Source organism: Lissotriton helveticus, chromosome 1_1 (genome assembly GCF_964261635.1).
Source record: "Lissotriton helveticus chromosome 1_1, aLisHel1.1, whole genome shotgun sequence".
Taxonomy (NCBI): domain Eukaryota; kingdom Metazoa; phylum Chordata; class Amphibia; order Caudata; family Salamandridae; genus Lissotriton; species Lissotriton helveticus.
In genome coordinates, this window is record NC_136057.1 from 1,058,052,845 (window position 1) to 1,058,076,944 (window position 24,100).

The 24,100-nt window shown below is 44.4% G+C and overlaps 1 protein-coding gene across 1 annotated transcript in view; it reads left to right on the forward strand.

The window, feature by feature from the left end:
- LOC144820832 (uncharacterized) overlaps nucleotides 1-24,100 on the forward strand; it is a 933,795-nt gene that overhangs the window by 621,158 nt on the left and 288,537 nt on the right. The window contains exon 19 of the mRNA XM_078677961.1: nucleotides 4,094-4,177. Within this exon, the coding sequence (XP_078534087.1) occupies nucleotides 4,094-4,177 (84 nt within the window). The remainder of the gene's footprint in view (nucleotides 1-4,093; nucleotides 4,178-24,100) is intronic.

Genomic DNA, 24,100 nt, shown 5'->3' on the forward strand with positions numbered 1-24,100 from the left:
AAATTCTCTTTATAGAGATCTGAGAATAATGTGAGGAGACAGGTCTGTATATCCTCTATACTAGTACATGTATCCTCATTGTTATTTATTACTAACTCACTGATATTATTTTTGGAGTAGTCAACACTGGCCTTCCAAGCTAGAAGGGCACCTGCTTTTTCCCCATATTCATAATTTTCCATATTCTTAACATGCCATTGAGCCTTGCATTTCTCATCTAATTTCCCCCTAAACTCTCGCCTAGCCTTATCAAGATCGTCCTGCACCTTACCCAACCTTCCTGGGCTCCCTCCTATTTGTAAAATCCTTTCGGCTACTAGCTGCTGGATTTTTCCTCGATTAATCTTAGCTCCCGGGCTTTAGCTCGATTTTTGAAGCATATGAGGCCGTGGAGCCGGCTCCTCAGGTTGGACTTAAAGGCATCCCAAACAAATTCTATAGCCGTTGAACCAATATTTAGGTCAAAAAACTCTAAAGAAGATAATTTAATGGCCTGTATAATTTCAGGGTCTGCTAATTTTGCCCTGTTAAGTGTCCATCTTGTTTGTGACATATTAGTTTTTTTCTTTTATATGAAAACAATATTGGGGCATGGTCTGAAAGATGACTTGGTAATATGGCGACCTCAGACGTTGTGTTCAGGAGATTTCTGTTAGTTAAAAAATAGTAAATCCTGGAGGAATTATGGTATCTTTTACTATAAAATGTAAACCCGGGGAGGTCTTCCCTTCCTTCTCCTCCAGACGTCGACCAACTCCAAGTCATGCATCAGATTCTTCATGGTACGATGGATTCAGGGGGCCCCTACATAATGCTTATGATTTGACCTGTCTTTTAGAGGATCTAGAAGGACATTAAAATCCCCACCGACTATCATAGGGGGGGTTCTGTGATTCACTTGGACTGCAGCTTAAGAATATAAGTTGGATCATCCATGTTTGGTCCTTAAAAAGAGGCACAAGTTATTTCTGTGCCTCCAAGGTCCAATTGTGCTATGATCCACCTCCCCCTTTGATCAGTCTGGGCCATTTTCATGGAGCAATTGATCCCCTGCTGGATCACAATTGCGGCTCCCCTATTATTACTAGTTTGTTCAGAAGAACAATAACCTTTAATCCAAGGAATACTAGAAAACAATGAATTAGATTCCCCTGAAGTCAAGTGTGTCTCTTGTAAGAGACAGACCTGTGCTGCTGAGGGCTCCAAGTATTTCAATATCAGTCTTTGCCCCCTTAGACATCTCAGCCTGTTTATGTTCCAAGAGATAAAACTCATCTTAACATTTTTTGTCAAATCACTTGCCATCGGCTTACAAATCCTTGCCATAAATTGATCGACCAATTTATAATGTACTTCAAGTGAGATGAGGTATATTTTTTGTGCCATGAGCACTTTCAGTATGATGTGCTCCTCTTTGGCGTCACCAGTTCCCTTGTCGGTGTTCACCAAGGTGATGGAGGGGGTTGCAGCTGATCTTCAGATAAGAGTTGCCAGACTTCACCTGTCTCGACGACAGGCTTTTGAAGGCGGATTCGCCCCAGGATGTAGTCTTCCCACCTCCAGACTGGTGTACAGAAAAAAATTTGATTTCCTTTATGTCCCCCTTTCTCAGGTTCTCCTGTTCCTTTCCCTTGCCCAGCAGGCCTCTGCTCTGGGCACTCTCTGCCATTTCAGCTTTTTTTAGGTTGCCTGATCAGCCATCCCTCTTCAAATCCCCTATTATAAGTAGGTTTCTGAAATGTTTACAACCTTTGTTTCCACCTTCTCCCTTTATCATGCCCCAGTGGGACCTCAATCATGTCCTCACTTTACTTATGTACACTCCCTTTGGCCCTATGCACAATTGTGCACTGAGGCTCCTTTCCTGGTGGCAATTACATCTGCCCTGAGGGTCAGTGAGCTTCAGGCCTTTTTATTCAAGCCTCCTTATCTTGACATTTACCCACACAAACCTGTGCTTTGTACAAGAGCTTCCTTTCTTCCAAAAGTGGTCACTCCATTTCATGAAGGCAATATAATCACCGCCTACTTTTTACGCTCCACCTCATCCCTCCAAAGAAGAGGAGTGACTTCACCATCTGGACCCAAAAAAGCATTGTCTTATTTCTCTTCTCTTTTTTAATAAATGGATTTTTTTATACACTATTTTTATTGACTTTCAAAAGACTTAGCATTACAGTCGTCATGTTGGATAAAAATATATACAGCATTATTCTTCTCAAGCATATTATTCTTGTCCACACAGATTCCAAGGATACTTGTTAAAGCAGAGCTTATGCGTAAAAAGTATGAGATAATGCAGTTTTCAACAGCATGTGGCATTAAAATATATTCAAAATTAACAATTTTCTAACCCCTGCCCCTTTTGAAACTGGACATTTGTCCCTGTTTGCATGTCTTGTTGTGACTCATTTGGTAGCAAGTAGGTCAGTGAGTAAACATACCATGTTGTTAAGCAATTTGCAGGAACAGTTACGGGCAATATGGCTCTGGAGTCAGACCGCATGCTTATTCAACAGTGGGTGATGAGCAGCCATTGCAGCCCTCAGGGATTAGTAAGGTGCCACAGTTGCTGAACTTCAGGGGGACTGCAGCAATCATTTCCATTAGTTAGGAAAAGAGTGTTGTCTTTCTGCCTTGATCGCACATGAGAGTTCAGGGTGAACGCCCACCTCTTCATGGGGTATGTCAGAGCAAAGCAGGGATGGGCCGTACTGAATGCATTGTACTCGGTTTCAAAATCTGCTACGCATTGGCTTAAAAGCAGCCCTCTGAGGGTTTGCGTTCTTGTTCTACCAGAGATAAAGCTGCAACAACTGCGTATGCTTGCGGAGTTCCAGTCATGGATATCTGCCAGGCAGCAGCATAGGCTTCCCTGCACATGTTTAGCAAATACTACTGTCTGGACAGTCCGGTTCATAGAGATGGGCACTTTGCCCATTTGGTCCTGCAGGACTTCTTGTGTGAAATGGATCCATAGACCCACCTACAGAGAGGTATTGCTTGGGTATGTATTCTAAGATAAGGAATCTGCTGCTTGAAATCTGTCGGATGGACAAGTTACTTAACTTCCATAACACTTTATCTGATAGAGACTCTTATCTAGCTGCAGATTCCTTACCAATCCACCTGTTGTCTCCATTCTGCGAATGGATTTCTAGGGACAGGGTTTTCCCCTTTTAGGAACCTAGTTGTCCATGCCAGTGGTCAGGGTACTTAGTGGCTCAGGCTTCTGGTGTGGAAAGTTGCGAAAAGTAATTTATGCCAGCACTCCGAGGTGGCGCAGGGATACTGCTCCTGAAAAAAGTTCTGGATCTAGTCTGATGCTTGGGGATAATTCTAAGGTAAGGTCTCTTCGGCTACATAGTCTCTGCCTTATAAGGCGTTACTGAAGGTAAGTAACTTGTCTAGCAACCTCATATCGAGAAGGTTAAGGCTCTGTACTCCAGTGCTTCAGTCACCTGCTGGTATTTGAGAGAATAGCAAAGAAGTGCTGTGGAGACCCTCAGTAGCACTGAGCAGGAGGCTGTGTGTACTATGCTGTACAGTGTTCATCATGCAGTCAAACCTGCATCATGGTAATGGGGCTTCAGCCACTGCCATAGAATTGGTCCCATTGTTCAGTACTTATAATCAAAACTGCTGTTACCTAGAGTTATTTGCGAAAATGGTTTAGGTGTCTGTTGCACAGATAAAGGGCTTGAATTATGTTTAAGAGATAAAGGAGGTGTTGTGCAAAGAGCAGTGTTGAGAGTTAGAATCATAAGTGTTTAAAAATGATTAATAAACAATCTAATATCCTATTTGTGATTAATTTTTATTTTTTTAGACGCTAAACAGATTATTAATTACTCATAATGGTTTTGGTACCAAACTCAGTGATATTAGTTTTATATCTCTTTTTTTTTGTTTTGTATTAAAATTTCAAGTAAAGCTAGCAGTAACTCTTGACATCGGAAGACCTAGATTTCCCACAGGAAAAACGGCAGTACCCTGCGGTTTAGCGATAACAGTGGTACCTAGCTGAGGATAATATATGTTCACTTATTCTTTTCGTTGGAATAGAAAAGACTAAGCGTGATGTCTCTTGTAGGTGCCTCTTACCTGGACAGTCCACGTTTCTGAAGAACAGAATGAATATCTACAAGAACATCAGAACGAGTTTATCGAGGAAACAGTAAGTGCCAAAAAAATCAGATTTTTCAGAGGAAGGCGAGATGAGATGCTGTAGAATTTCCGTATGTGCGGGGAGGGTGCATACATATATATGAAGAGCATATTATGATAACCAGGTAAAGGTGATGAAACTAATGCATGAATGGTTGTGAGCTAGAAACATGGATGATAGGGATTTGAGGGAAGACCATAGGGAACTAGCATTCCAAGATAACAGTGCAGCAAGAATGTAGTTCACCAGCATTGGATCTTTTATAGATTCACATGCTTCAATTATTCCCCACTGTCTGACTAGGAACCCCCAGTAACAATTTTGGTACACCAGGGTAAGCCTTACACTCAGTAAAAATTAAATGTCATTGTTCATTTGCAACCAATCCACAATATTATAAATTATCCAAAATGTAGCCAAACCAGCACGCTCAGTTGTTTCCTTGTCTGTAGCTACAAACTGTTAGATTTTCTCACACATGTTACAGTGAGTAACCCTCTGGAGAAGCTCTGTCCAAAAGAAGATTTTGTAATTTTTCATAGACAAAACATCTTCTTCAAAATGTCTAAGCTGGATCAGATGACTTTCTCAGCAAAGTCTTTAGATAGAGAAAGAAGGTTAACTAGCCATTTAAGAGGAGAAAGTTGAGAAAAAACTACCCTCACATGAAGATGTGACTGTTTTGGCTCATTCTAATAAGTCTGTGAGAAAGACTTCAAAGCTGGCATTTAGAACCTATGGCCCTGCTGTAAAGGATCAGACATCTTGGTAGCCGCTAGCCTTCGTAGAGGAAAGCGAGATTATTAGATAGCATTCTTGCAAAACTAAAAGAGGGGTGGAATCCGCTGAGCAATAGGTGGTTAAAAAGCCTAAGATGACTGAGGAAATACCATTTCTGATAGAGACTTCTAGTTGCAGATTCCACACATTTTGAATATTCCTCAGGTGTCAGACTGGATCCGGAAACTTTCCAGCAGTGCTGGTAGGTGGCACCATATGGCTCCTCACTGACTCTATTCCGCTCTGAAAATAACGTGCGAAGCCTATATAGGTGCCATTCCTGTGCACTTTCAGCTCTTGCCTTTCCAAGATACCAGACGTGGACCCAGAGCTCTCGCTTGAATTTGAGGCACTTCAGTATTTTTGTGTCACAAAAATTCACTTTACAAGGTAATTCACCCCCAAAAATAACAGGTTTTAAGCCCTGTAAGGACTGTCACAAACAAATGTCTGTTGTGAAAGATCCCCATTGGATTTGCCTGCGGTCGAGTAGAGACTCTAAGACCTGTAAGGCAAAGCTTTACATCTCCAAGCTCAAGAAGACTCTGATCTAACTTGTGTTTTGAGTCCAAGGTCCGGTTCTGGTGCGGAGCCACTGAAATCGTTCCACCGGCTGATATCAGTTGAGATCTAATCAAAGCAGGACTCAGCACCCTCTCACCACGTGCATTTGCCTGAACAGGTGTGGGAGCAGTGCATGGCTCTAGATCTCACTCTGGGTGTTGCCCAAGTTGATCTTGCAACTGATTCCGGCACAACCTCATTTTTGGGCTGCCTGACACTCCACAACAGATCGAAGTGTTCGAAATGTTCCTCGCAGCCATGCTCCAATTTTCCTCTGGACCCCAAGGAGCCGAAAGGCCTTCCATCTGGAGTACGAACAGCAGGTTCGCCCTCAGCACCAGTTGGACCCTCCAAGATCATCACAGCACCTTCAGATCCGATCCCAACCCTTGCCAGTCCCTGAATCTTTTGACCCCTATGCCAAATCCATTGTTGCCGGATGAGAAGATTCCCATAGTACTCTCCGACTAGGTTCCCATCCAAAATGGACTGAAGCTGTGCATGCACAACATCAGTTGAGTTGCCTCATCCCCCACGTAATCTACGACCACCACAAGGGGGAGAACACACTCCCTTTTTCATTATGGACTCGTATAATGAGACTGATGCTTGTGATAAGTTTGCTAAGCCCTATCAAGACGACACTTGGTATGATGATTTGCAGGAGGCTACTGGTCTCAATTCCTCCCCTGAAATGGCTCTTCTTTCACCCCCTGGTCCAATTACAGAGGTATTGGCTTCCTACGCCATTGTAATGCATAGGGAGGCCAGAGTCAAGACTAATGTATTGACGGAAATCCTCCAGCCAGGACAGACATCCTCTTAGCCCCTTTTTCATTTTAGTGAGTAACTAATGAATACCTCATTGAAGGCTTGGGTCAAACCTTGCCCTGGCCCCTCAGTCAACAGACAAATAGCGAGACGCCATCACCCTGCCTTGGACGAACCTGCATTCCTCTCTTTGCATCCTTCCTCTGAAAATTTAGTGGTGCATTCATGCACAATCAAATCTAACCCCAACACTCCAAATGGGTTGAGACATTTGGAAAGCTTGGCTGTCCATTCAGTAAATGCCAGCTGCCTCCTGGGTCGCTACTCCCATGTCCTTTGGGACTCTGTGGCTCAAGTCTTCGCTGGTATCCCTGAAGCTCTGCTCTATCCTTACCTAAGCCATCCAAGACTGTTGTGATGCAGGCAAGTTCACAATTCGTTGTGGCTTGGACACGGTTGATTCCATCTGGCGAGCCATTGGCACCAATGTCGCAATTTGACGTCATGCATTGCTACAATCAGCTGGTTTCTCCCTTATAAACATGCCCTTTAGAGGGACATTGGGGACAAGGATGATTCCGCTTTAGGTCAATTTTAGGGTGATAAGAGCCACTGCGTGCTCTCTGTATATATCTGCCCAAGCTCATCTTGAGTTTTGTGGCTGTGGTGCCCACTGCTTTCTCGGCCAAGGTCAAATGGACTGCCCAGTCAACTGCCACCAGCCCCCACACCACTCCACAGGTCCACCTGCCACAACTTCTCCAGTCTTCATTTAGGGGTGCAACGTTGGCTGGGTGTTGGATTGACTACTATAGAAAGGAGTCACAACTTTTGATAAGAAGGATTCTTGCGTCCGTACAATAAGCTTATCTGGGAAGAAGGTGGTGTACAACAGGTTGACACAGAGAGCCTGAACATGACTCCCTCCCATATCACACTGATGTTATGTGGGCAAGTAACACTTTCTTGAGGGCATCTGTGTACCGGCTTGAGTAGAGTGCCCATTAGAAATGCCAGGACCACGTTATGGTCCCACTTACATGACAATGAAAAAGAGGATCTGGCAATCGCACAAAATGCTGAAAGAGCCAAAATGCATTCTTTGAGTGTGCCCGAAGCAATACGGTAACTTCACCTGGAAGGGTTCTGCCTGACAAGTGCCGCATCAAGCCACATATTTATCCCAATGACAAGTGTATACTGTTTTTGTGGATGGATGCCTGGCTGCCAAGGTGACCTCAACCACCTCAGGAAGGTTGTAACTGTTTGTCAGCACCTAATCTCCAAGCATAAAGGTGGAGATTGTGATGGCCCAGGTGCAGAACTCGACCTTGATGCTGCAAACAGCATTTCTTTCCGGAGAGGCAGCCTGATATGAGGACAGATGTTTAAGCCCAGGAGTTCTGGATACCATATGCTCTGCTACTAGGATGACTTGGGCCCAGTCTGTATTGATCTTCTTTGGATCTGTGGGCAGGAGTGGTATTGGGGGAAAGGTATATAGGAGTCCACAGTTCCAATCGAAGCAAAACTCGTCTCCGAGCGAGAGACGCTTTGGAAACACCAATGCACAGAAATGCTGACATTCTGTGTTCTTAGCTGTGGTGAAGAGATAAGCCAAAGTTCCCTCCATTCACTGAAGAGACCTTGCGCCATCTCTGGTATCAAATGCAACCTGTGATCTGCTAAACATCTACAGCCACATTTGTCCACCTTGGCGTTCAAAGAGCCTGTCAGGTTGTTCACCACAAGGTAGATCCCTCGGTGTTCCAGCCATTTCCAGAGGTGTAGTACCTTCTACCATAGGGTCCTTGACCCCACCTCACCCTGTTTGTTTCAGTACCAAATTGCAGTGGTGTTGTCCATGAGCCCCCTGAACCAGCCTCCCCTTGATGGCTGAAAGAAAGACTTTTGATTCCAAGCAGATGGCCTTAGCACTACAAGGTTGACATGGAGCCAATACTCCTCGAGAGACCACGCTCCTCTGATCTCCACTTCTCCCAGATGTCTGCTAGCACCCAGAGTTAATGCATCTGTCACCACTCTCAGCACTGGTTGGGAAAAGCAGAGGGGTCTGCGGCAGACCCAATAGCGGTCCAGTAACCACCACTGCAGGTCTTGTGCAGTCTCCTCCGAAATCTGAACGTAGTCGAAGAGGTCCTCTTGATGTTTGGCCCACTGAGACTTCAGATCTCACTTCAGAGCCTGCATATGTCACCTGGTGTGCCCGACCAGCAGGATGCAGGAGGCCATCGGTCCCAGCAGCCTCAAGTCAGCTTCACTGAAATCCAGGACCGAGGCGGAAAAATCAAGAACATAACCAGAAAGTCCTGGACTCTCTTTCCCACAAAAAAAGGCACATAGATGGGTACACAATGGCAGACACAGAAGCATTCAGATATTTACAAATAAGGCATACCCTGAGGGCCGCCAATCCACAAGATGGAGTTTTGCCAGAGGAATCCTAGCTAGAGGATTGGCTCCTGTTGGAGCATATGAGCCTCCAGGCAATCTCGATGACATATCAAAAAATTGTCAATAATATATCCGACCTTCTCTCGTGCCTTCGAGAACTTTGGCAGAGGGATCTAGGGTACCTAGAAGATGAGGACTGGCAGGAAGCACTTGCCTCCCCATGTGAGGTAGCCATTGCATCAAGACTTAGATTAATTCAGTTTTAGATACTACATAGATCTAATCTCTCCTATGGTACACGGCCCAAAATGGGAAGACGGGATGACGTTAAGTGTACAAGGCTCTGCATACAAGAGGGTATGTTCTATCACATTTTAAGGGAATGCCCTGCTGTCAAAATATATTGGGAGTCTATAATTTCTCAGCTGTGGGGAGTGTGTGCGAGGGAGCTTCATTCAACGCCCAAACTGTGTCTGCTCAACATATGGTAGGCCACCGATATGAACCGCATAGAGCAGACCTAGGTTACTCTTGATTGATAATAGCTAAACAAAAAATTTACTGAAAATTGGGAGCCAGAGAGGTGCCGACTCTGAGAGAGTGGGAGAGAGACATGGATCGATGCATGATAGCAGAAAAAGATGTCTATAGGAACCGAGGATGCCCAGGTAAGTGGGACCGGATATTGGGTAAATGGAATGCTCATAGGGGCGATATATGTGTCTCCTCCACTAGTCGATTAAATAGGGCTGGATTAAGTAGGACTGCTGTGGAGGGAAATGAAGTGGAGCTGTGATAATCTGTATGTGATCTGAACTATGGCTAATATAATGAACCGTATGCTGACAATTTGTACTAAATACTGTTTACTTTACCTGAATGCGGTATGACTGAGCAACTTTAACAAAACAGTTAAAAATAAATTAAAATAAAACCGAACCGTATGCAGAATGGTAAAGGGGAGTGTTTGAGAAGGAGTCTGGTTTGAATTTAGTACTTTGGCAGTGAACCCCAAATATGACAGGAGGTTTGGCGTAGTCTGGAAGTGGTTGATCACTGTCTGCGGCAAGCTCACCTTCGAAAGACATTCATGTTTGGGAAGACTGTCACACGTGACTTCCAAACGTGTGCTGCCATCATCGCCATAACTTTCCTGAACAGCTGAGGGATGCTGGTAAGACCAATGTTGGAGTACAATGAACTGAAAATGATCCTGTCCCATCACAAACTCCAGGTAGTGCTGATGGGCTGGCAGGACAGGTATAAGGAAATAAGCTTCCTGTAGTTCCAATGCCACCATCCAGTCTCCAGGGTCGATGGCAGACAAGACCTGGGACAGAGTGAGCATTTTGAACTTCTGCTGCTGGAAGAAGGCGTTGAGAGGATGCAGATCAAGAATAGGATGAAGGCCTCTGTTCCTCTTGGGCACCAGAAAGTAGTTTGAATAACTACCACATCCTAGTTCTGGAACTGGCACCCTCTCAAAAGTGCTTGCACTTCCTGTTGCAAAGTGGGGAGATGGTTTTCCGTCAGTCGATGGGGGTGACAGTGGAAGGTGCAGTGGAGAAGAGAGAAAGGGTAAGGCATATCCTCTGCTAACGATCTTCTGGACCCACCTGTCTGGGGGTTATGCCTGCCATTCCAGGAAGGGTCTTTCAATCTTTCCTCCGTCTGGGGGAACAATCTAATAGACAAAGATGGGATTCACTTCCTCTGGAAATGGTACAAATACCATTGGCAATGTTGAATAGCCTACATGATGTTTTAAGACATTCATCAAAGACTCCTTCACCATCCAGTCCAGACTCTCATTAGGGGGACTATCCACACTACGACCTCCAACTTTAGTTCTAGTTCCAGTAGTTCTGATAGATACATCTGCCTTGTGGATTCCTCACCTTGTGAATATCCCCCTGCGTGAGCAGCTTCCGAATATTCTTTTTGTAGCTTCGCGCCGACGTGGACCGACGTCACAGAGGCACGGCATCGCGCGCGACTCCGCTGACTTCACCGACCCCATATCAGGCCCACGCCGGCGTGATGTCATCAGTTCCTTTTTTTTCCGCGTCGTCGACGCTAACGGTTTTCTAGGGATCGTCCGTAGCTTTTTCAGTAACTTTGTTACTTTGTGTTGTTGGTGTTTCATTGTCTTCTCTTTCGACATGTCTTCGAAGAAGACCGGTTTTAAAGCCTGTGGAGAATGCGGCAAGACCATGTCCATTACGGATCCGCATGAATGCTGTTTATGGTGTCTTAGCTCCGACCACGATGTCGAAGACTGCAGATCTTGTAAGAAGATGACTCCTAAGGCCCTCCGGGAGAGAGAAGCTAAGCTTATTGTTGCAAAGCTTAAAGGAAGTAAGGAGAAGAAGAAATCGAGATCGTGGACTCGACGCTCGAGGTTGAGATCTCACTCGAGGTCGCGTTCGGACTCATCCTCGGCCCATGCTTCGAGATCTTCAAAAAAGAAGCATAAGAAGAGGTCTCATGAATCCCGAAATCGTTCGAGGAAAGATTCGGGTTCTAAGCCGAAGTCGCAGGTGAAGCTGGTTGAGAAAGAAGTGGTGTCTTCAGCTTCTGAAGATCAGGACGCCGGAGACGAGGCGTCGCATACGAATTCGCCAGGTTCGCCGAAGCAGACAGCGGTTCCATCCCATTCTCCGGATCGGGAGGATGAAGGTGAGGGGGAGAGGCTCCGTTGCCCGAAGGTCTGTCGACTCCGGTGCACCAGCCTGAAGAAGAAGTCGACGTCGTATCGACTCCACACCCTCAAGAACAGCCTGGGGGTTCGTACCCAGCCTTTCCGGCTCCAGGTCAGGATCCGACGCATTTCCTAAATGCGATGTATGGTATTTACTCCAGGGCTATGTACCCCTCTGGGGCTCCTGTTGGTCCCACGGGTCCGATGGCGTTTGGTCTGGGTGTCCCCCAAACCTATGCTCCTGCGCCCTTTATGCCGGCTCCGGTGCCGCATTGGCATTTTCCGACGCCGGCGAGGCCTTCGACTCCGAAGCCATCGACGCCGAAATCGACGCCGCCGAATCCTTCGCCGCCGATTCCATCTTCCCTGATGCCGAACCCTGAGCGACGTCGTGGGATTCTTCCTCGTCTGGCGTCTGGCTCGGCGCCGGCTCCGACTTCGACGGAGCCGACAGTGGATCCGGCGGCTTCGAATGTGAAGCACAGGTCGAGGCGTGAAGCCCAGAGACTGATGGAGGAAGAGAACTATAGTGAGGAGTATTTGGAGGAGGGTGAGCTGCAGGATCCTGAGGACCCATTTGAGGATCTTTCAGTGGCCAGTGGCCTTGAACTGTCTCCTGAGTGGGATTTGGTTTCAGTACCAGACGAACCCTCTAAAGATGTGGCTCCTTACCACGTTGTGATTAAGAAGGCTGCAAGTTTGTTGAACATTGCTTTACCTACTGCTGAGTTCAAGTCAAATCTTCTCACAGAGGTCCTTCACTCTCCATCATCGGTGACTGAACCATTGCTGCCCTTTAATGATGCCCTTAAAGATCCAATTTTAGAGGTTTGGAAGAAACCCTTGTCAGCTCCTGCTGTGTCTAGGGCTGTTGCCATAAGGTACAGGGCTGCTCCTGATGACCCAGAATTTTTATCCACTCACCCTCTGCCTGAGAGTTTGGTGGTGCAGGCTGCTTGTTCCAAACAATCAACGGGAGCTTTTCCTCCAGGTTCCAGCTGAAAAAGAGTCGAGAAAGCAGGATCAGGCTGCTAAAAAGGTTTTATCCTCCGCCAGTATGGCGCTGAAGTCCACAAATGCGACCTGCCTGATGGGGCATTATATTCACGCCCTTATGGACACTGTAAAACAGTTGGTGCCCAAGTTGCCGGAGGAGGATAGAAAAGACTTCCAGGAGGTTATCTCTGACACTCAGGCTGCAGCAAGGCAGGTGATTCAGAGTGGTTTGGACACGGCGGACTCTGTGGCAAGGGTCATGGGCTCTTCTGTAGCTACGAGGGGAGCTGCGTGGCTGAAGTCGAGTGAATTTTCTTCAGATGTCCAATCTACGTTGTTAGATCTCCCTTTCGACGGATCTGGTTTATTTGGCAAGAAGGCAGACGCTGCTTAAGAACGCTTTAAAGACAGCAGGGCGACAGCCAAGTCATTGGGCCTTCAGACCAGGGGCACTTTTGGAAGGCGTACTAGAGGATTTAGCAGATCTTCCTTTCGATCCTACAAGTCTACGCAGCAGCAGCCGCAGCAGCAGCAAAACACGCTGTAAAGGTCTTATAGGGGCAAGCAAAGAGCCCGTTCTCGAGGCCGTCAAATCTCCTCCTCTTCCTCCTCTTCCCCGTCCCAGCCCCCTGCCAACGCAGCAAAGCTGCCCTAGATCCGCCATTCCGGATCATGTGGCACCGGTGGGGGGTCGGCTTACCCATTTCCTACGAGATTGGGAATTGATAACATCGGATCTTTGGGTTCTCAGTCTCGTGGGGAATGGGTATGCTCTTCCCTTTCGGGAGTTTCCCCCAAATTACCCTCCTTGCCAGGCTTTTTGTTCGGAGGACCACCTGCTTCTCCTGCAGGAAGAAGTCCTGGCACTGTTCAGAAAGGGTGCGATAGAGGTGGTTCCGGAGCAGGATAGGGGTCAGGGATGCTACTCCCGGTATTTTCTGATCCCCAAGAAGGATGGCAGACTTCGACCAATCCTGGATCTCAGGATCTTGAACCTTTACCTGAAACAGGAAAAGTTCAAGATGCTCACTCTTGCACAGGTTCTTCAAGCGCTGCTGGAAGAGGACTGGATGGTGTCGATCGACTTGCAGGATGCGTATTTTCATATTCCCATCTTGAAGTCGCACAGAAAGTACCTCCGTTTTACGGTTGGGTCGCAACACTACCAGTTTGCGGTCCTTCCATTTGGTCTTACTACTGCGCCTCGAGTCTTCACCAAGGTGATGGCAGTGGTGGCAGCACATCTCAGGAGGTCGGGGATTCCTGTATTCCCGTATCTGGACGACTGGCTGATCAAAGCGTAGTCGCCAGAGAAGGTGCTCCTTCATCTGCAAGAGACAACTCATTTGTTGCACAGGTTGGGTTTTTCGATAAATGTACCCAAGTCTCACCTGGTGCCCTCCCAGCGCAACCTGTTCATAGGTGCGGTACTGGACACTACTGTATGTCGTGCATTCCCTCCTCCTCAAAGGATTCGCGACATACAGGAAATGATTCCTTTATTCTTCAATGGAGCGGTTGTTCCAGTCCTGAAGGTCTTACGTCTGCTCGGTCCGATGGCTTCTTGCATTCTGTTGGTCAACCATGCACGCTGGCACATGAGGGCACTCCAGTGGTGCTCCCGCAGGCAGTGGTATCAGCACAACGGAGATCTCAGGGAGTCAGTGAGGATCTCCAGAGAAACTGCAGCGGATCTGTCTTGGTGGAGCGTGGAAGGCAATCTGTCGCAAGGAAAGCCTTTTCAACTTCCTCCATCGGTGGCCACGGTAATAACGGATGCATCCACTCTAGGGTGGGGTGCTCATCTGGGGGACCTGGAGGTCAAGGGTCTTTGGTCTCCAGAGGAAAGGTTGCTTCACATCAACCTGCTGGAATTACGGGCGATACGTCTGGCACTCAAGGCCTTCCTCCCTTTCCTTCGCGGGCGGTCAGTTCAGGTCCTGACGGACAACACGACCGCGATGTGGTATGTCAACAAGCAGGGAGGAGTGGGGTCGCAGTGTCTCTGGTCCTGGGTTCAGGATCATCAGATTTGTCTGATGGCAAATCATCTGGCCGGAGTTCAGAACGTTCGTGCAGACAGTCTCAGTCGGCAGTTCTCTGCCGACCACGAGTGGAGGCTTCATCCAGAGGTAGTTCGTCACGTCTTTCGGATGTGGGGAACTCCTCGGGTGGACCTGTTTGCCACTCAAGAGAATGCTCACTGCCCGTCATTCTGCAGCCTCCAGTTTCCGATGCAGGGAGCCTTGGGGGACGCGTTTCAGTTGAGTTGGGGCTCGCAACTCCTTTACGCGTTTCCTCCCACACCCTTGATTCCTCGGGTTCTGAGGAAAATTCCCCAAGACCGGGCCCAAGTTATATTGATCGCCCCGGATTGGCCAAGAAGGGTGTGGTACTCAGACCTTCTCCACCTCTCCTCTCACCCGCCGCTCCGTCTCCCTCACAGGGCAGATCTCCTCTCCCAGATGGAGGGGCAGGTTCTACACCCCCACCTCCAGACCTTACACCTTCATGCCTGGAGATTGAACGGGGCAACCTGAGATCCTTTTCTCTCCCACACGATGTGGTGGATGTCATTTTGTCAGCCAGGCGTGACTCCAAGTCCATTTATTCCTATAGATGGTCAAAGTTCGTTGCTTGGTGTTGGGAGAAGTCCATTGACCCTTTAAGGTCTTGTTTGTCCAATATTCTTCAGTTTGCTCTTTCCTTGGCCCAGCAGGGTTTTGCGGTGGCAACCATTAAGGGTTATTTGTCGGCCTTATCGGCTTTCCTTTGTTTGCCTGACCAGCCCTCTTTGTTTAAGTCACCTATTGTTTTACGGTTCATCAAGGGCCTTATCAATAAATTTCCTCCCACTCCTTTTATTGTACCTCAATTGGACTTGAACCTTGTTCTTACATTTTTGATGGGTTCACCTTTTGAACCTTTACACTCATGTCCCTTGAGGCTTTTGTCTTTCAAGACGGTCTTCCTTGTAGCAATTACCTCGGCAAGGAGGGTATGTGAGCTTCAAGCTCTTAGTTCAAGGCCCCCGTTTTTATCCATTCATGCTGATCGAATGGTTCTTAGGACCAGGGCTGCTTTTCTGCCGAAGTTGGTAACTCCTTTCCACCTGGGGCAATCCGTTACCCTTCCTACCTTCTATCCTCTCCCTCACCCTTCCAAGGAGGAGGAGCGGCTTCATCGCTTGGACCCTAAGAGGGCGGTGAGCTTCTACCTGGACAGGACAAGAGAGTTCAGGTTGGATGACCAGCTGTTCGTTGGATTTGCTGGCTGCAGGAAAGGAAGATCTGTGGACAAGCGCACGCTTTCAAGATGGATAATTTTGTGCATCAAGATTTGCTACTCCCTGGCGGGTAAGGAACCTCCAGAGGGTATAAGGGCTCATTCAACTAGAGCTAAGTCTGCAACATCTGCTCTTTCTAGAGGTGTGCCTGTAGAGGACATTTGCAGAGCGGCAACTTGGGCTTCCCTCCACACTTTCGCGAAGAATTACTGCTTGGATACCAAGGTGAGGAGGGACGGCCACTTTGCGTGCTCTGTCCTCCAGGATTTCTTGGTATAGGAGAGTGGACACCCTCCTCCGGGAGTGGGGACTGCTGTGGGACTCTATTCACAAGGTGAGGAATCCACAAGGCAGATGTATCTATCAGAAGAACAAGTTACTTACCTTCGGTAACGCTTTTTCTGGTAGATACAGTATCTGCCTGTGGATTCCTCACTGACCCGCCCGCCTCCCCGTTTGTCCACTCTTGTATACCATGTTTATTGTATATATTTATATATATTTGTTGTCAAAGGAAATGTTTATTACATTTTGCTTTCCTTTATTGTTTTCACACTATGTGTGTAATCTGGACATTGTGTACTGTGTATACTTTGTATTGTTCTACTGCCATTGGTCCGTCCGTGTGCCTCGAAGGCACGGAAAAAAGGGGCGAAACTGATGTCATCACGCCGGCGTGGGCCTGATATGGGGTCGGTGACGTCAGCGGAGTCGCGCGCGATGCCGTGCCTCTGTGACGTCGGTCCACGTCGGCGCGAAGCTACAAAAAGAATTTCCGGAAGCTGTTGACGCAGGGGGATATTCACAAGGTGAGGAATCCACAGGCAGATACTGTATCTACCAGAAAAAGCGTTAACGAAGGTAAGTAACTTGTTCATCTGGTTCCAATAAACATTCCTAAAAAGCAAACACCTGAGAAAACATAATCACCTTAGGGTGATTCCTAACCTATAAAAATGCCTAGCGACACTTGTATCGACTTCGGATGTTGAGCATCAGGAATCTGCAATCCTTCTAGATGATGCAGAGGATTCTGAAAGCTGTACGTCACCCTGACCCCTATAAGTTAGTGTGGGCTCCACCATGTTCCAGGGAGCTCTTTGTATGTTAGTGTGTCTGAGGAAGTTAACATGTAAATAAAGATTACAACGCAAAATAGGGTTTGATACATGGGAAAAGCCTTTTTTGTGTTTGCAAATGGGCCGATTCTGCTAATGTAAAATAGCTACATACATGTGACCCACAATGACCACAGCAGTATTGGGCTCTTTCATGAAATCAACTTTCCTCCACTTGCTGTAGTAGTCTACCATCACTATCACAAATGTACTTCTCCGTGGTAGAGTGGTGAATAGACCAATGAAATCTACCGCCAATTTCAACCATGGCCCCTTAGTTAGAGGAGAGAGTTGCAATGGCATGGACTCAGTTTGTATTCCCTTGTCACTATTGGCGCATATAACACAAGCTTTGACACTTTCAATGATTTCTTGTGTCCATCCCCGGCCACCAATAACTGCCCCTAATCTTTTGTTTAGTAATGGCTTGTCCCAAATGTCCTCCATGCCCATACAAAATTATTTTTTCCCTTAATCCTCTAGGGGAATTTATTTGTTACCTCGCATTAGCATACCATTTTTCTCTACAGAGAACTCATCTGTTACATTGAAATAAGAGTGTATCCTTACCAGCAAAGCTTTTTCCTTAGGCCGTCCCTCTTTGACATACTTCTTTACACTCTCTATTTCTTCATCACCAGATATTTTGACAGCCCACTCATCCTCAGTAAGTGCGTTATCATGGCAGACATCAATCGGTACTATCAGGCACTCTTCATCATCAAAGCATAAGGAGATTGGTAGTAGTGTATCCAAAATGGATAGACCCGCACATACACAAATGAAAGTGAAATGGACACAGTACTAGAAAGAAACAATTGTAAAGACTCTTTATAGTATTCTTAAGGGCGGAGTGCTACATAGACCACTATCCCCCACTACCAAGAGGGATCAATGTCAATTCAAAAGAATGACAAATATTCAGACGAAAAGAAGGGGTCAAGGAGAGCACAATCCTAAACCATATGTAAGCAAAGACTAGTAGGTCATATAATTTCCACAATATCTGAACTGTATATATGATGTACTTTAAGTTTCAGGACAAAACAAAGGAGTAGATGAGTTCATGTTCATATTTTCATTTTTCTTTATTTGAAGATCCAAAAAAAGGTTCAAAAGTTGGTAAAAACAGCCGACACGTGTTTCGTCAGTACTAAAAATCAGTACTCAGACTTTTTCAAGGCTGTGAAGCAAAACAAGATATATACAAAATATTACATAGGTATATATACATTCCCCTAAGTGATATGTATATAGCATTTGGGCCTAAAATACAACAATGAAAAGCGTTAAAATAGTAGTAGAAAAACGTTTAATAGCCAAACAATCAGAAGCGTGATGGGTGAAAGAAAGAAAAAAGGAGATGTGGTGCACTAGAAAGAGAAATAAGAAGAAGACCTGATGTGAATGGCCAAGTGTCATAAGGAGTCATAAATACCCCATATAACTCATAATATAAAATGTGATCAAAAGTGAATGAAGAGCCATCACCAAGTGAGTCAATGTTATGAAGTAATCTTTGTACACTGACCTATGCGGTGGAAAAGTCACGGCGCGTGTGACCTAGTGTCATATGCATATGACAGTAGTTGTAAGACTCAGGAATCTAACGGAGAGAAGTAGACATAATAAATGCTAAAGAAATCCTAGGCAAATATGTAAAGCCACGGAAACCACATAGTGGTTTACAATGTCCAGAAAAATTATAGACACACAGTATGCATTTTTTGTTTTGAATTCAAAAAAGTGTAATTCATATATAGAAAAACAAGATACAATAACATTCTAAAATACCCAAGTAGCTTCTGATGCAGTCACTCATCCTAAAAGTCTGTAGAGGAAATGTGTGCCTAAGGCACAAGCAACAGGAAGCGCTCACCAGGGTTGTAAATAAAGCTCCATATCGTCCACTAGGGTGATCCAACAATGTAAATGAAAAACTGTGGCTAAGAGGAAGTGTCCGCTCAAACTCTATAGGAGACATATTTAGTTTATATAAATAGTAATATAAAAAATGAATTGAATACAATCAAGTAACACCAAGAAAACTAGTACATAATTTAATACCTTGCTATATTAAAATGAAGTATGGTAGCTGAGTGGATAATGAACAGCTCATAAGAGACAAAGCTATAACCATTAGTGCAACTGGAAATAGCGTTGGAATGAGGCAATGCTGTCTTAGAAAACCGGACTTGAAGAACAAGAAAAAAATAATCACAAATGAATCATATAGGTATGAGCCGAGCAAACCCCAAAGCTATAAGTGTTGTTGTGCGGGCCTAACTCTGGTGTTTAGGAGATAGCCATGAAAATAAATAAAACTAACCAGCAAACATTAAACAGAATCCGCAAGCATTTAAGTATTTCCACTAAGAAAAACCAATTCGGGCTCCTAAAGAGAAAATGTATGTTAATTGAAAGCCAAATGTCTGTCTACGCATAAAGCATGACAAATAAATCAAGTAAGCCATAACATTATGTCCGAGACACGGTAATAAAAATGATTAATGTCAAGTGCTAAGTGAAAAATATCTAATATCAGCAGCACGACAACTGCAAAGTAACCCACACATTTCGAGTGAGATAACTAGAAATGTTCAAGAATTGTATAACTAGAAATGCATACCCTTTAGAAAATGTGCAAACGATATTGCACAGTAAGACAAGTAGTGGAATTCCTGAGTCTGGGTAATGACACACAGAAACCACAGCGCACGTCTAGTCACGCGATTTCTGAAAGTATAAAATTACACAAGGTCTAAGTTAAGTGTCGAGCCGATGAAAAATATTACCGACTGTCACCCTAGAAGCCACGCTTACCTGTAATATGGCTTTGAAACGATGTGGAGGCTAGAAAATAGGTGCAGAAAGAAACGAAAAACAGGCAAACTAAAATTAGTCACATCGCCTTGTATCCGACAAAAGATTATAAAGTAAAGCGCAACAATATGCTTACCGGTTGTGTTACCGACGGCACCACATGATAATGACGCCTTGGAGAAACGGTCAGACACTACACACGCCCGCGATATAAATGCGTGCTGTCTGTGACGACATTAGTCACCGACCAGCGTGAAAGGGCCATGGGGATAGAAGTAAGACTCCGTTAAAGTTTAAAGTCACAGTTCAGAACCCAGATTGACACCGGTGAAAGCACGCTGTGTTCAAGTCAATGTAAATAAACCGTCATGTTAATGGAAATGGGACTAGCTAAGGAAGGATAGAGGCATGGAGCAAGAAATAGAGATAGGATAAATAGTGACATGCCATATTAAGGTGCTAAAGGAAAAAAAGGTGACACTTGAAAGTACATGAAGACAGAAAAGGTACTGTGCTGAAAAATATATAATTTAAGCAAGTAATTATTGACCACTTAATGTAGTACAGTAAACCGAGTATGTTTACAGACATACCATACAGTACTTAAAATATACTCCTAAATTAAATTAAATTGAGAGAAAGTACAACTTGTAGCAGAAGGCAACACTAAATTGTATGAGATAGTATACATTATATTCACACAAAGTTGAAAGAAAACAGTAGCACACCATCTTAGAATAGTGATGTTGATGATATATGGTGTTGTGATATCATTGGTAAACACTGCAAAGGAAAACAATAAAAATGAAACATCCATAATATTAGTCAAATGCATCTGTAGGAGCACATTATATGGCTGAAGACACAAACTGGTCGGAATAGTAACACAAATGTGCATTTAAATAGATGCAAGATAGTATAACATTAACGAGTTCATCTCGCCTGAAAAACACCAATATATACATCAATTGATCAGTTAGATGATGTACCATCATTAGATTATAATATACAGCCATAAATGATCGGTATTTGGAAGGAGCAGATAGCGAAATTACCGCAGCACATAAAAAATCAGGGCTGATCAAGATTCTAAACAAACACATGCATTTCCCTATCTGAGTTTAACCCCTGGTCTACTGCTCTTAATTTGATGAGCCATTGTGTTTCTAATCGCCTGAGAGCTGCAGTCTTATTGCCGCCCCGGGAATCATGTTTGAGAGTTGCAATTCCATGAAACTTGATGTTAATTAACTCAGACGATTTATGATCTGTGTTGTAATGTACCGCTAGCGGGTAGCGGGAATTATTGGTACGGATGGCTCGGATATGTTCCTGTATGCGCTCTTTAAGCGGACGTATGGTACTCCCTATGTAGATCTTTTTACATTGGCAAATGATGCAATAAACAACATGTTTAGTGTTACAGTTGATAAAATCCTGAATCTGGCAAGTCTTTTTGGTGTTGTAGCAAAAAGCAGTAGTTCTATTACTTGCAAATTGGCAGACATTACACATAGTGCAACTGAAGAAACCTTTAGGTTTAGTGGAAAACCAAGTTTTGGAACTAAGAGTGTTAGTGCTGTGACCAGTTGGACCCAACATGTTACGTAAGGTCTGTCCCCTTCTATATGTAATTTGAGGTTTCTTCTTGATAAAAGGATCAAGGTCTCGATCCAGTTGAAGCAGGTGCTAGTGTCTGCGCAGTATACAAAAAACTTCATTGCTGTAGCAATGGTATTGTGTAATAAATGCTACACGTCTTTGATTATTTGTGCTACACTTCTTTCTCTTTTTCTTTAGTAGATCACTACGTTTACATTTTCTCATTCTGTTAGTTGCTTTTTTTTAGAATCTCATGGCTGTAACCCCTCTGAGCAAAACGTCTGGTTAGTTGTTCTAGTTCATTATCAGTGCTACAATTTCTTCTGATGCGGGTCATTTCACCTAAGTGAATGGCCCGAATTTGGCTCACAGGATGGGCACTACTTGCGTGCAAAACAGAGTTGCACGCTGTTGTCTTGCGATACAGTTTTGTTTCCAAAATCCCATCCCTAACATACAATATGACATCAAGGAAGTCAATTTCTTTTTTGTCATACCTATGGGTGAACGAAAGATTATATTCGTTGTACATCAGATATTTTACAAATTCAATTAGAGAGTCAGTATCGCCATTCCAAATCAATAGCACGTCGTCGATGAAACGTCCCCAATAAATTATGTTGTTAGTTAAGTGATGAGGACCATCTCTCCAAATGTGGTGCAATTAAAAAAAAAACATGTATAGATTAGCGAACAAAGGGGAAAATGTAGCCCCCATCGCTACTCCCGAATGTTGTTTATACCAGGTGGATTTGTGCTGGAAATAGTTATTCTCTAATGTTAATTTGGTGAGCTCTAGTAACATTTTGTTGTGATCATACAGGGATGCATCCCTCTTTGAAAGAAAAAATCTAAGAGCCTCCATTCCCTTGTCTAAAGGTATACACGTGTATAATGCATTAACATCAAGGGTGACCAAGATGTAATCATCAGACCAGGAAAATTGTTCCAGCTTGTTTAAAAGATCTTTAGTGTCTTCAATGAAGGCAGGGAGTTGTGTGACCAAGGGTTTGAGGAATATGTCTATGTATTCAGAGATGTGTTCTGTAAGTCCACCTATCCCCGAAATGATGGGTCTGCCCGGGGGTCTGGTCATATTCTTGTGGACTTTGGGAAGTACATATATATATGCTGCCCTAGGTGTCGGGTTGAATAGATATTTAAATTCCAAATCAGTCAAAAGACCTGCACTAAGCCAATACCGAAGAGTTCTTTCAATTAATGAAATGGTCGAAGGTGTAGGATCATATGGCATAAGTGTATAGGACTTTGTATCAGCTAATTGTCTCTCAATTTCGTCTTGATAGAGGCCATTATCCATAAGGACAATGTTGCCTCCGTTATCTGCCTCTCTGATGGGTAAGTGTGAATACCCTTTAAGTTGTTCCAGGGCGTTTCTTTCCCCTGTTGATAAGTTATCCTTAGATCTCCATGGTTTGGTCTGAAATGTATCCCCTAATTTATAGAGATCTAATGTCACAGCCTTATAAAAGCAGTCCACCATGTTGTCAGGAGCTAGGATTGGAGTGAAAGTGGATTTGTTCTTAAGTCCACTATTCACTTGGGAGTCAGTAGCAATATTCAAATCCTCAAGGATATCTTCCATATTAGGTACAATGTCAACGCTGTCATCTAGTGACAATAAAAGTCTGGTGGTTTCAATATCTTCAATGGTTTGACCACACTTAGCAGTAGTATATATGGGCATCAGACATTCATTCGATTTGTTTGCAAACATTTTTTTTAATTTCAAGCCACGGACAAACCTGAACAGATCTACATGGATTTGAACATAGTTAGGTTTAGAGAGAGGACAAAAGCTTAATCCTTTTTTTAGAACACCAATTTCATTTACATCCAACATTTGTTCAGATAAATTGATTATTGATACATCATCATTTGCATTGCCAATACCATTGGCAACGCTGTGTACATTTGTACCATCACTCACTTTTTCTGGTTCTTTGCAACTGATCTGGTTCTCTTCTTGGTAGGGTTCTTCGATTGAAGCCTAATCTCGTACCCTTCCTGAACCTCTCTAGTTCTGATAAAAAAGCTGAGTTATTGCTAGGATTTGTATTCTCTTGAATCGAAGTGGAGGGGGGTCACACTTCCAGTTTCACTACCCTCACTTGCTAGACTGGACAAATCAGAATCACTTACAGATTTCTGTTCTTGTTGTTTCAGGCCTTGTAGGCCCTTCACTCCTGCTCTTGGTTTAACATCATCGTATTTTTTGGCAAAAGTAAAAATACGACAATTTTTATAGTCATTATCATCCCTTTTCAATTTGCGGATTTTCTTTTCTCGCAAATGTGTTTGATGCGCATTAAGAACTTCCTTAAAAATCTTAAATTTCTCTTCATCATCCTTTTCCCAGTCACGGATTGCTCCTCACCACTACCTGAGGAATTTACGAAATAATCAGCTCTGGTGTGATATCCACCTAGAATGTACTCAATGTGGAAATTATACTGCAGGAGTTTTTATCTCAGTCTGGCCAATCTAAGGATCCTATCATAGTGCCTCCAAATATGTTCACCAAAGTCTTGTGATCAGTCTTAAGCATAAATCCCTTCCCCCATATAAAATATTTAAACCGTTCCCCCGCCCAGCAACAGGTCCACAGTTCTTTTTCTATGACAGAGAATATTTTCTCATTTTCTTTCAACGACCTGGATGTGAAATCCACAGTCACATGATTGCCACCTTCTCTTTTCTAAGCAAGTGACAACCAATCCATCATTACGTGCGTCCACAATAATAATGCACTCCCTTGTGGGATCAAATGATGCCAATACCATCAGGCACTATGTCATCTATTAGAGCCTCAAATTCATCTTGGCAGTCCAAACAAACACTTCCTTCTTTTTGAG